The 13,152-nt window shown below is 36.7% G+C and overlaps 1 protein-coding gene across 3 annotated transcripts in view; it reads right to left on the reverse strand.

Moving 5' to 3' along the window:
• The window catches only part of ryr2b (ryanodine receptor 2b (cardiac)), an 88,909-nt gene that overhangs the window by 36,277 nt on the left and 39,480 nt on the right, over positions 1-13,152 (reverse strand). For 2 of the 3 annotated variants that reach the window (XM_058398492.1, XM_058398490.1), the window contains exons 62-69: positions 12,545-12,605; positions 10,468-10,691; positions 7,759-7,840; positions 6,386-6,489; positions 4,102-4,425; positions 2,925-3,147; positions 2,622-2,709; positions 117-209 (exon numbers count right to left, since the gene is read on the reverse strand). In XM_058398492.1, the coding sequence (XP_058254475.1) occupies positions 117-209; positions 2,622-2,709; positions 2,925-3,147; positions 4,102-4,425; positions 6,386-6,489; positions 7,759-7,840; positions 10,468-10,691; positions 12,545-12,605 (1,199 nt within the window). The remainder of the gene's footprint in view (positions 1-116; positions 210-2,621; positions 2,710-2,924; positions 3,148-4,101; positions 4,426-6,385; positions 6,490-7,758; positions 7,841-10,467; positions 10,692-12,544; positions 12,606-13,152) is intronic. The other variant, XM_058398491.1, reaches the window with a different exon arrangement.

The raw sequence follows: 13,152 nt of genomic DNA on the forward strand, positions 1-13,152 counted from the left end.
GTGTGTGTGTGTACAAGATGACCCTAATTACAACTTACAAGTTCTAAAGAAAGTTAAATGAGTGTCTGAAAATTGAACAGTGTTTGGGACTGAAGAGAAAAAGAAAAACCTCACACCTTTGCTGTTTGGCTGTTCCCGCTGTTCACCAGGTAGGTCGTGTTGTTGATGTCATTCTGTACGACAAAGTTCTGCTCCTCCCACTTAAAATTCTACAACAGGAAACAACACAGCAATGAGAATACAGAACAGAATCCTGGGTTTAGGTAGTTAGAGGTTATAAACTCCAGTTAAACAGAATTCCTCCAATGTTTCAGCGTGACGTATTTCCCCCTCCCTACGGAGTGCACTTCCGTGATCTCGGGCGTTTCTACCTCCTGGTTTTCACCTGATATGAGGCACAGAGGCGCTGCTCAGTTTCTGATTGGGTTTCTGTTGCTAAGCGACTAGCCGTAACATTCTAACAGCGCATGGTTTCACCCTGAACACGTTCAGCACCGCCATGTGGAGTTAACACTGCTGACTCTGAGTCAGAACCCCGGGGGAAAAGACCTGCTTCATAACCCTGCTCCTACATTACACCTCTGAAACCTTCCTCTACCCGGGAAAAGCGACCGAAGGGCAGGAATTAAATTTGTCGGCGCTTGTTTCTGATTGTAAAGCGAATAAACTAAAAACAATCATTTTCTCAGTCCCAAAATGATGGAAATGGTTTCCATGAAAAGCCCTAAGCCTGTGAAAAGGTTTTCATTCCCAAACCATTTACTATTCATTCAGTATTATGCAATGTTTTCCCAACATGTCTCACTGCCTTTAATCTGCATTTACACACTGACGCTTAATTAAAGAGTCTCTGAGATCTGAGCTCGCTACTCACACATCTGCCAAGAAATCATTCACTACTTTCAGTTAAATGTTGCTCTCTTCCTCTTATTTCTGCACTTGATGTGTTTTAAATCGCACGGAAAACGCCAGCAGATTTGCCAGAGTTCACACCAGAACGAGTAAAAATGACAGAAACAGTGTGCTTAAATTGAAGCGGACAAAAAAGAACGCAATTTCTTTAAATGATCCGGTTGGGAAATAGACTTAAATGACTTAAAGTCTCGGTAAGATTTCAGGAATGAGCTGGAAATGTTTTAGTAAGTGAAAATATCTTAAAAGTGGGAAAATGTATCCAACATTACGTACTGTGAGATCAAATATGTCATTATATAGCCAGATTTAAGAAGATCTGTCAATAGAACAGTCAATATTTCATGATGAAGAAGTGTCTAGAAATGTGGATTTAATGATCTTATATTTGTCTGGAAGTTTAAGTTTAGAGCCAAGTTGCAGGTGCAAGTGCAGACTTTACACCGATCAGCCATAACATTATGACCACTGAGTGGTGAAGTGATGATCTCCTCATCATGGCATCTGTTTGTGGGTGGGATATATTAGGCAGCAAGTGTCCTCAAAGTTGATGTGTTAGAAGCAGGAAAAATGGACAAGCGTAAGGATTTGAGTGAGTTTGACAAGATGGCTAGATGACTGGATCAGAGCATCTCCAAAACTGCAGCTCTTGTGAGGTGTTCCTGGTCTGCTGTGGTCAGTATCTATCAAAAGGATCCTTTAAGTCCTTTAAGTATCCTTTAAGTCCCGTAAGTCGCAAGGTGGGGCCCCTGGAGGCCCCAGATACCACAGCACACCTTCAGGGATCTAGTGGAGTCCATGCCTGGACAAGTCAGGGCTGTTTTGACAGCAAAATGGGGACCAACACAATATTAGCCAGGTGGTCATAATGTTGTGCCTGACCGGTGTATTTACAAAAAGAATAAACAGAAATAATAAAACTGTGTTGGAAAATTTTAATAGAAGAAGATCTGAACTTCTGAACTTGGAGACAAGATGGTGAGACTTGAGGAATCAGCTTAGGCAGATCATGGTAAGGTTGATCTGGGGCGTTGTAGTGACAGTGTTTTTCTGTCTCTGTCTCTGTGTTTGAATCATGTTTATAAAAACTCTGTGTGACGAATAATCGAGGCCTTTCATCTTTATTATATCTCAGAGAGCATTGGGTCCTGTTGCATAGAAGTACAAATAAATTCTGAACCTTTTACTCTTGCCTGTGCCTCGCATACATAACATAACATAACATAACATAACATAACATAACATAACATAACATAACATAACATAACATAACATAACATAACATAACATAACATAACATAACGTAACATAACATAACATAACATAACATAACATAACATAACGTAACATAACATAACATAACATACTTTCTTCTTATTTCTCCATCACAGTCTAGGAGGAGTGATGGGTTTTCATTTCACTTCAAGTTGTAACTGTGTATGATGTAAAAAAAATCGACGAAGCATGTAATGAGACGCTCGACAATGAGACCCTGAAACACAGGAACTTAAACTGGTGACACAGGTGAGGAGGACTGGGTCATGTGACATCCTGGGGCTGATGGGAAATGTAGTTTAGTGCTGATTTTTAGTCAAATAATGACATTTACTTTGTTGTGATCTTATACTAGAAAATACTGGACACATTTGACCATATGTAAAATATTTGATGCCACATTTTGCACTTTAAAGTGTCAAAGCAGAGCTCACGTGAGATTTGGCCCAGAAAGTGAACACGCCAGCGACCAGACTGAAGAGTCTCTCAGCATCTGCGCTCATCTGCCTCAGCCAGAGAATCCTGTCACAAAATTCAACATGGAAAACCATGTGATAATTATTAATATATTCATATGAATTATTTTCCTCTAGCAGAAAAACTACTGCGAAAATATTTTCATCAATAAATAAACAGAGTAGTCAACAGAAAAATGTGATTTTATTTTTATTAATTAATTTATTTATTTATTTATTTATATATTTTATCAGCTTCTTTTTCACCACACTGTCTCGTACCTGTGACGCTCCACAAACAGGATAAGGAGGGGATAAAAAGCGTAGATGTCCTGCACCAAGATGGCAAACTTTTCCTGCACAATCAGCTCCATCTCTGCCACATACATACGCTCCTCCTCCTGCACCACTGACTCCACCCTCTTCTTCAGCTTCTCCATCAGAGGGAGGAAGTGACTCGTCAGGAGACCGGGCTCCGCCTTACGGACCAGAGGCTGGACAAACACTGTGGAAAAAGGGATTATAATTAATGAGGGGGGAAAATATTTATTCTGTTGGTGTGGGAAAATTCATAGAGATCTGAAATGTCTGATGATTTTTAATTTTTCTGCACATATTTTAATTATTTACAATATACTATATATACCTGGCTTGCCAGATAAATATTCACATTTATTCTTTCCTCTCAAAGATTCTGACATTATAAGCATCTTTTTTTTAACTTTATTTCTCATTATGTCAAGTGAGAAAAATTCTCACTTTTAATGTATTTTTTTCTTTTGACTATTTCCTTATTACTAAAAATGATTGATAAAATAAAAATAAATAATAATAAATAAAATTAAAGGCAGGAAGATTCACTGAGAAAATAAATGTTTTTTAATATTCAATTAAAAAGTAAAAAAAAAATGTTTTAAATATACAATTTTAATTTTAGCTTAAAACTGTAAATTGTAATTTTTAAATGACAATTTTAAAATTAATTAAAAAAAACAAATAATAAATTGTTCATATGCATTATCTAGATTGTAGACATCATTTTTATATAATAAAATGTTACATTTTTTATATTTATTTTTTACTAATAATTTGACTAATTATCTCATTTGGAATGAGAATAAATACCGGAAAAATAACACGTATTTATAAAAAATATATTAAATAGAATCATTTTATACTATTTAATAAAAAAATTAAAGATTTTAAAATTAATTCAAATATTTTTTAACATATTAATGGAATACTAAAAAAATTTCTCTCAGTGAGGCATCATGTTATTAAAGTAGGTTTCATTTTTAAACAGGTTTCAAGATCATAATAAAATGTACTGCAGTTTTAATAAATAATATAAAAAATTATTTATATTTAATTATTTATTGGATGCCTTTTCCAATTGAATCCTCTAACAATCTAAGCAGGTAGAGTTTATTTTAGTCGGTTGTGAATTTTGCTCACTCACTCGCAATCCTTTTCATCCAGCTGCACTCGTGTCTGCCCATGTGGACGTGGATGATGGCGAGGATTTGCCCCAGGAGGGCATTAGTGTGTGAGGGTGTAAGAGAGGAGCATGATACCCTGTGCTTCCCCTCAGACCCCTGTCTGTCCTCTTCACCCCATCGACACATGTAGCTGCACAGCAGAGGAACAGTTACCTCCATGACCCGGGACAGAAGGGTGTGACGAGCTGCTGACTCCGCCTCCAAAACATCTTCCACTTCTGACAAAGCTTCAAGTAAGGAGGGGAGGGGCCTGGACGAATCCTCGGCTGCAGCAGACACGCCTACTTTTGACAGAAGAAATTCGGTGGATAAGTGTAGCTAGCTAATAAATATTTCCACAGAAAGACTGAAGAGAAAGGAAAGAAATACGCAAGCATGTTTCTATTTTTTTGAGTTGTAGTGGAATGGGAGTTTTGCTGAAATCTGGCAACCCATGCCATTCACTTCATTTAAAGCTCCACATTAAAATACTAACCCCACACTTGTGACTTTTTTATTTATTCCTTTTGTTGTGTAAGATTAAAGTCCTGATGTACACACCTAGACTGAAGCTTTGTGACAAGCATTTAAAAATAAATAAATAAGTAAATAAACAAATAAATAAATAATTTGATTCTTCTCCTATCGTTTATATTTGTATTATTTTGGGACTCAATATCTGTTCAATTAGAAAAATGTGTAGGTATTTGGTTACATCACTACTTTAAATTCAATCAAATACACACGTACGCAAAGAGGCGGAACCATTCAGTATCTAAATCAAACATGACTGAAGAGACACAGACCAGAGGCCAGAGTTTCTTTTCTCTGAGAAAATGTGAGAAAAGAAATTCACCTAACAATACTAAAGATAACTGACCAGACACTACAAAGATTACTGACCAGACACTACAAAGATAACTGACCAGACACTACAAAGATTACTGACCAGACACTACAAAGATAACTGACCAGACACTACAAAGATTACTGACCAGACACTACAAAGATAACTGACCAGACACTACAAAGATAACTGACCAGACACTACAAAGATTACTGACCAGACACTACAAAGATAACTGACCAGACACTACAAAGATAACTGATCAGACACTACAAAGATAACTGATCAGACACTACAAAGATTACTGACCAGACACTACAAAGATAACTGACCAGACACTACAAAGATTACTGACCAGACACTACAAAGATAACTGACCAGACACTACAAAGATTACTGACCAGACACTACAAAGATAACTGACCAGACACTACAAAGATTACTGACCAGACACTACAAAGATAACTGACCAGACACTACAAAGATAACTGACCAGACACTACAACAATAACTGACCAGACACTACAAAGATTACTGACCAGACACTACTAAGATAACTGACCAGACACTACAACAATAACTGACCAGACACTACAAAGATTACTGACCAGACACTACAAAGATAACTGACCAGACACTACAAAGATAACTGACTAGACAATACAAAGATAACTGACCAGACACTACAAAGATAACTGACCAGACTTACTAAGATAACTTAAAAGACTTACTAAGATAACTCACCAGACTTACTAAGATAACTTAAAAGACTTACTAAGATAACTCACCAGACACTACAACAATAACTGACCAGACACTACTAATATAACTGACCAGACACTACAACAATAACTGACCAGACACTACAAAGATAACTCACCAGACTTACTAAGATAACTTAAAAGACTTACTAAGATAACTGACCAGACACTACAACAATAACTGACCAGACACTACTAATATAACTGACCAGACACTACTAATATAACTGACCAGACACTACAAAGATAACTGACCAGACACTACAAAGATAACTGACCAGACTTACTAAGATAACTGACCAGACACTACAAAGATAACTGACCAGACTTACTAAGATAACTTAAAAGACTTACTAAGATAACTCACCAGACTTACTAAGATAACTTAAAAGACTTACTAAGATAACTGACCAGACACTACAACAATAACTGACCAGACACTACTAATATAACTGACCAGACACTACTAATATAACTGACCAGACACTACAAAGATAACTGACCAGACACTACAAAGATAACTGACCAGACTTACTAAGATAACTTAAAAGACTTACTAAGATAACTGACCAGACACTACAAAAATAACTGACCAGACACTACTAAGATAACTGACCAGACATTAATACTGTGATGTTATAGAGTGTGTGTGTTCACCTTCTCTCTCTGCATTCCTCGTGTAGTCCAGAGAAATCTCCAGGAAACACACAGGGAAGGCAGCTGACAGGACAGAGAGACACTCACCTACTGAAGACCTCTGACTATAAAAAATATAATAATAATAATAATAATAATAATAATAATAATAATAATAATAATAATAAGAGAAGAAGAAATAGACAAATAAATATAGAAATCAATATAAAAGTGACATAAAATGTCACTAATGACAGTGACAACAGTGACAAAAAAATTCTATAACACAGCACAACAAAATAACAACAAACTAACTAAATAAATAAATGAATAAATAAACAATAATTGATTAAAAATTAATTACAAATAATTTTTTAATGCTTAATTAAATTAGATTTCAAATTATTAAAATAATTTTTCAAAAATAAGTAAAGAATATGAATGATGTGTAACATATAATAAGTAAAAATGACAAGATCAGGTGCTGCTTTATTAGCTGCTGAATAATGAACTTGGAAGATTATTGTTCAGGATCATCTTCTTATCTATATACACCTTTCAAGCATAACATTATGACCACCTGCCTAATATTGTCTTGGCCTTTTGTTGCCCTGACCCGTCCTGCACTGTGTATTCTGACCCCTTTCTATCAGAACCAGCATTAACTTCTTCAGCAATTTGAGCAACAGTAGCTCGTCTGTTGGATCGGATCACACGGGTCAGCCTTCACTCCCCATGTGCATCAGTGAGCCTTGACCGCCCATGATCCTGTCACTGGTTCACCACTGTTCCTTCCTTGGACCACTTTTGGACTTTTAGACCAGGAACACCCCACAAGAGCTGCAGTTTTGGAGATGCTCTGATCCAGTGGTCTAGCCATCACAGTTTGTCCCTTCGTCAAACTCGCTCAAATCCTTACACTTGTCCATTTTTCCTGCTTCTAACATCAACTTTGAGGACAAAATGTTCACTTGCTGTCTAATATATCCCACCCACTAACAGGTGCCATGATGAGAAGATCATCAGAGTTATTCACTTCACACACACTTCACAACTGGTCATAATGTTATGCCTGATCAGTGTATCGTAATATTATTATTTTGCATTACATAATATTATCAGTCTGCATTTTCTGCATTTTTCTGGGTTTAAAGGTGTAGGATGCTGCTGGGAAATTTCTTCTCTGATGATCCTACTCCAGAAAAAGTCTGGTGAAATGAATCTGGAGTGAATTACACACAGGATATTAAAACTCTGAATCCACTGAGCCCTTAAGCTGCTGCAGGAAGCGAGTCTGAACCCGGGAAATCAGGAGCCTGTCCCGATCAATATTCAGAACATGAATTCATTTTCTGTATAAGCATTCAGGAAAAGCATTCAGTCCTGAGTGGTACCTTTCTACAAACGTGTTACTGCAAGTGCCGAGCGTGTAGAGACTGCAGAGGATCCTGTAACAGGAGGACTGCACTTCATCCACTGGGAAAAAATAAATAAATAAAATAAAATACAAATGTTACTTTATTTCTTCTATTTTTTATTTATTTATTAATAAATATATTAATAATAATTTATAATTAATACTAATAAATCTATAAAGAAAAACAAATAATAATAATAATAATAATAATAATAATAATAATAATAATAATAATGAATAATGTATTAATAATATAAAAATAAATTAACAATAAAAATAACAATGAATTAAAATTAATAATAATAACAATTTAAAATAATAATAATAATAATAATTATTATTATTATTATTATTATTATTAGTTTATGTTCAGTTTAGCTCTAAATATTCTGATCGCCATTACCGTCGCCAATATTTATAGTTAGAAATGTGTCTCGAAGTTGCCAGATTCATATATTTTGGGTATTTGTAAAGAAATATTCCTGCATGAAGATCAAATTAATCACTCTCAATATTCCTTTAAAGTAGGCTTAAGAAAAATATAGCACTTCATCCAGTGCATCTTTATTTTTATACAATTTAATTCACGACTCAAGCGAGTTTATAAAGCTTACAAAAATGACGAGTCAAATATTAATCCTGCAAGACACATTTATCTCAATGAACTGCTATAGAAATAATGAACCAATTATCATATCCCTTATTATTCTTATATTATTATTATTATTATTATTATTATTATTATTATTAACAATATATAATTATTATTAATAATAATAATAATTATTATTATTATTATTAATAATAATAATAATATTATAAGAATAATAAAATATATATTATATTATTAACAATAATAATAATATAATAATATATAATATATTATTATTATATTATTAATAATAATTATTATTATTATTTATATAATATATATTATTGTATTATAAATACAATTATTATGTTATTTATTTATGCATTTATTTATTATTATAATTATATTTAAATTTTTATTATTATTATTATTATTATTTTTAATTTAGCCCTACATATTCTGATCATCATTACCATCGCCAATATTTATAGTGAGAAATATGAGAAATGTGTCTCTCGTATTTTCTTATTTCCTGAATTGCGACCCTTCATCTGTTCAACCAAAAAAAACCCCAAAAAACCAAAGAGCTTCACATGTGTCTCGTTCTGTCCAAATCAAATGTAAATCCTGTTTAACTCAAGCCTCAGGAACGTGTCCAAAGCGTCTGAAATCAGGTGTGTGTCTGAGCCTTTGAAACGTTTGTCCCTTGCTCCTGGACACACTCATTACCATCTCATTTACAAACACACGGACAATTTCCATGCTCTGAATAAATCTGAATAAATCGTCCTGCTCTCCCGGGCTGGGATTCGGCTCAGCGGTCAGCTCTAGCGGTGGTATGAAGCTTATGGAGGATTTCCCGAGATGCTGTCAGAATGGGTCCATTTGCAATTTTATTTAATAGTGATGTGCAGCGGGGTGCAAAGAGACCGAAATAGGCTTTAGTGGGATCGAGTTTGCTTCATCTTCAGTCATCGGTAACTGCTTAATTGAAATTTTGAATCGTTATTAAGCGGATTAAAACAGATGCGGGAAAAGGGATATGATAATTGGTTCATTATTTATATAGCAGTTAGTTGAGATAAGTTTGTCTAGTGAGGATTTAATCAAGTTTTTCCACTTGTCGTTTTTGTAAGCTTTATAAACTTGTTTGAGTCGTGAATGACAGAGAGAGAGAGAGAGAGAGAGAGAGAGAGAGAGAGAGAGAATGACAGAGAGAGAGAGAGAGAGAGAGAGAGAGAAAGGGAGAGAGACAGAGAGAATGACAGAGAGAATGACAGAGTGAGGGGGCAGGCAGACAGACAGACAGGCAAACACAGACAGAGAGAGACAGACAGAAAGACAGAGAGAGAGAGAGAGAGAGAGACAGACAGACAGACAGACAGACAGACAGACAGACAGACAGAGACAGAATGACAGAGAGAGCGAGAGAGAGAGAGAGGGAGGGAGAGAGAGAGAGAGAGAGAGAGAGAGAGAGAGACAGAGAGAGAGAGACAGCCAGAGAGAGAAAGGGAGAGAGACAGAGAGAATGACAGAGAGTGAGGGGGGCAGGCAGACAGACAGACAGGCAAACACAGACAGAGACAGACAGACTGACAGAAAGAGAGAAACAGAGACACAGAGAGAGAGAGAGAGACAGAGAAACAGAGACAGAAAGAGAGACAGGCAGAGAGAGAGAGAGAGAGAGAGAGAGAGAGAGAGAGAGAGAGAATGAGAGAAATACAGACAGACAAAGAATTCAATTGTATAAAAATAAAGATGCAAAATGATGCACTGGATGAAGTGCTATATTTTTTAAGCCTACTTTAAATGAATACTGAGAGTGATTAATTTGATCTTCGTGCAGGAGTGCAAAATACTCAAAAAATATGAATCTGGCAACCTATGTGGTGGTTTGCTTAATCTGAACAACTTTCCTGACATAAAAATTCATATGACTTCAGGACGCAAGTCACTAATGTGATGAATCTGTGTGGACATTTAACAGAATGCAATTTTTTTAAGGATGATGTCATCACTTTAGTTATGACGTCATTTATAAAATCCAGAAACTTTTTTTTTTTGACTTGCCCAGTAAACCGCACCCTGACGTACCCATGAGGTCGGCTGAGCTCTGGCAGTGAGCCGTATGTCGAAAGAGAGAGGTCAGGACTGGTATGAGAGCAGTGATGGCGTAGGTCAGCACTTCTCCATCCCCTCGACACTGGATGACCCCCAGAGTCACGCTGTCCACCGCCAGCTCCAAGTCCACCGCTGCAGCCTCAAAGAATGCGTCCAGAGCTGAACGTACACACCCCGACGACGTCTTCATCGCTACCCTGGATTCAATAAACATCATTCAGGCCAGGTTAAACGATCCTTAGCGAATTTGTTCGTTAGCTTTGTGCTTAGTGGTTAAGGTGTTGGACTAATGACCGAAAGGTTGTGAGTTCGAATCCCAGGTCCACCTAGCTGCTATGGTTGAAAATAACTAGCATCATTTTAGCGCTGGCTCTCTCTTGCTGTTCTTCATGTTCTTTGATTGTTTGGAGATCAGCTGATCATCTCCTTGCTTTCATGTCATGTCACTTAAAAAGGTAAGAAGACAAGAAGATCCTTTTTTGTGAGAAAATGATCTAATGGACAAGTATAGAACTTTTAGAAGAGTGTCTGGTTCATACCCCAGTGAATTCCATTTCAGTTTCAGGTTGCACCATTACAAAACATGGAAAACGTTCAAGGGGGGGATGAACACTTTCGCAAAAAGCGATCTATACTAGCATTGATAACAGGTGTGATGAATTATTCATGCGCATTGAGAGATGCTTCAAAGGACACAGGAGACAAAATCTATAGTTCCACAAATGAGATCATGCCACCTGATCCACGCTCATTGTTAGGGTTATTAGCATATTAGGATGAAGTCAGATAAGAAGGACTGGATTGTGTTGGATGTCCAGATCTCTGGACAGTTTAGAGATTTCCCGTTCCTCCAAACTGGTTGGTAAATAGCTGGTAGGAACATGGTCCAGGATCAAATGTTCTGAAACCCCAGCCATGTCACATGACCCTCTTCAGTCCTTCGATTACTAATCTCACATACATGTCTCTAAAAAAACAAACAATATCACTTTAAGACTTTAGCTCTGGATCTTGCTTGGTGTTCTTCATGTTATCTGATTCAGCACTTGTTTGAAGATCAGCTGATCATCTCCTTGCTTCCACACCAAGTTACTAACGGAGGTATCATGACTCTTTTCAGTACTGTAAGGGAAGTGGTAGCTCAGTGGTTAAGGTGTTGTTAAGGTTGTTAAGATTGTGAATTCAAATCCCAGGACCACCACTGCTGGGCCCCTGAGCAAGGCCCTTAACTCTCAACTGCTCAGTTGCATAAATGAGAGACATGCCATAAACTCCTGGCCAACCAGCTGGTTTATTTTAAAGCATTCATTAATGAATCAAACAAAAAGCACAACGCAACAAGGCAAAAATGATGCATCCAACTTGTGAGGGTGCGTGTCAATCTGATACAGAAACAGACAGAGAGACAGACAGGAAAACACAGACAGAGAGAGAGACAGACAGAAAGACAGAGAGAGAAGACAAAGACAGACAGAGAGAGAGAGAGAGAGAGAGAGAGAGAGAGAGAGAAAGAGAGACAGACAGACAGACAGACAGTCAAGCGAACAAAGACAGAGAGAGAGAGACAGAAAGACAGAGAAAGAGAGAGAGAGACAGACAGACAGACAGACAAGAAAACACAGACAGAGAGAGACAGATAGAAAGAGAGAGAGAGAGAGACAGACAGACAAGCAAATACAGACAGAGAGAGAGAGAGACAGACAGAAAGACAGACAGAGAGAGAGAGAGAGAGAGAGAGAGAGAGCCCGTCCTTAAAATGGCCGACTCCCTGGTCAGCACCCTGAAGTCTAAACTATTGAGACGCAGCCTGACCATGTGGCCGAAAACTGTTTTTCCTTACAGACTGTCAGTCTTAGCTGGACACTACTTCCTGTATGAAGGACCCTACCTGGTGTAAGCTATGACTAGGGTTAGAATATGGTCTGTATAACTATCATTTATCTTCTGAGGCGATTCAGACCTGCAGGCGTACAGTTTGTACGATGCTAAGCTAAAGTCTATAAGCTGTTTAGCGCAAAAGTGACAAAATGACCATTAAACTAGCACTTACTTCACATCCAGCGAGCGCGCCAGGATCTGCAGACAGCTCACCACACCCTGAGCATCTTTACCTGAGAAAATGAATAGAAATAAATTCTAAAAAAGCTACAGCAGCTAGCCTGGATTTCTACAGGTGACTAGCATGTTCAGCACATGTGAGCTCATGCTTAGCATTAAGTGTCTTTGTCATGTCACACTACACACTGCTGCTTAATATAAAGCTCATTGGAGACACTCAGGACTTTACCAAGCATATTTCTGTTTGTTTAGCACTTAAGCACAGTTTAGCTAGCTAACCTGACGGGCAGCATATATAGCTGACACATTAGCGTATGCTTTTTTCTCTCTTATGATAAAAATGAAGAATTGAGAAACCATAAAATGTGAGATCATCTTTCCTAAGGACTTTTCCCATTTGTGAAAACTGTTTACTGTTTGTTTCGAAGCTCTGACACTGGAGACTCCTAAAACCTACCTTTTCTGATATGTCTGAATTGTCTTTGTGTTTTTAGATTTATTATTTTATTTTCAGATTTATTATTTTGTTTTCTGATTTATTATTTTATTTTTTTGGATTTATTATTTTATTTTGTTTTCAGATTTATTTTGCTTTTGGAA

Source organism: Hemibagrus wyckioides, linkage group LG09 (assembly GCF_019097595.1).
Source record: "Hemibagrus wyckioides isolate EC202008001 linkage group LG09, SWU_Hwy_1.0, whole genome shotgun sequence".
NCBI classification, from domain to species: Eukaryota; Metazoa; Chordata; class Actinopteri; order Siluriformes; family Bagridae; genus Hemibagrus; species Hemibagrus wyckioides.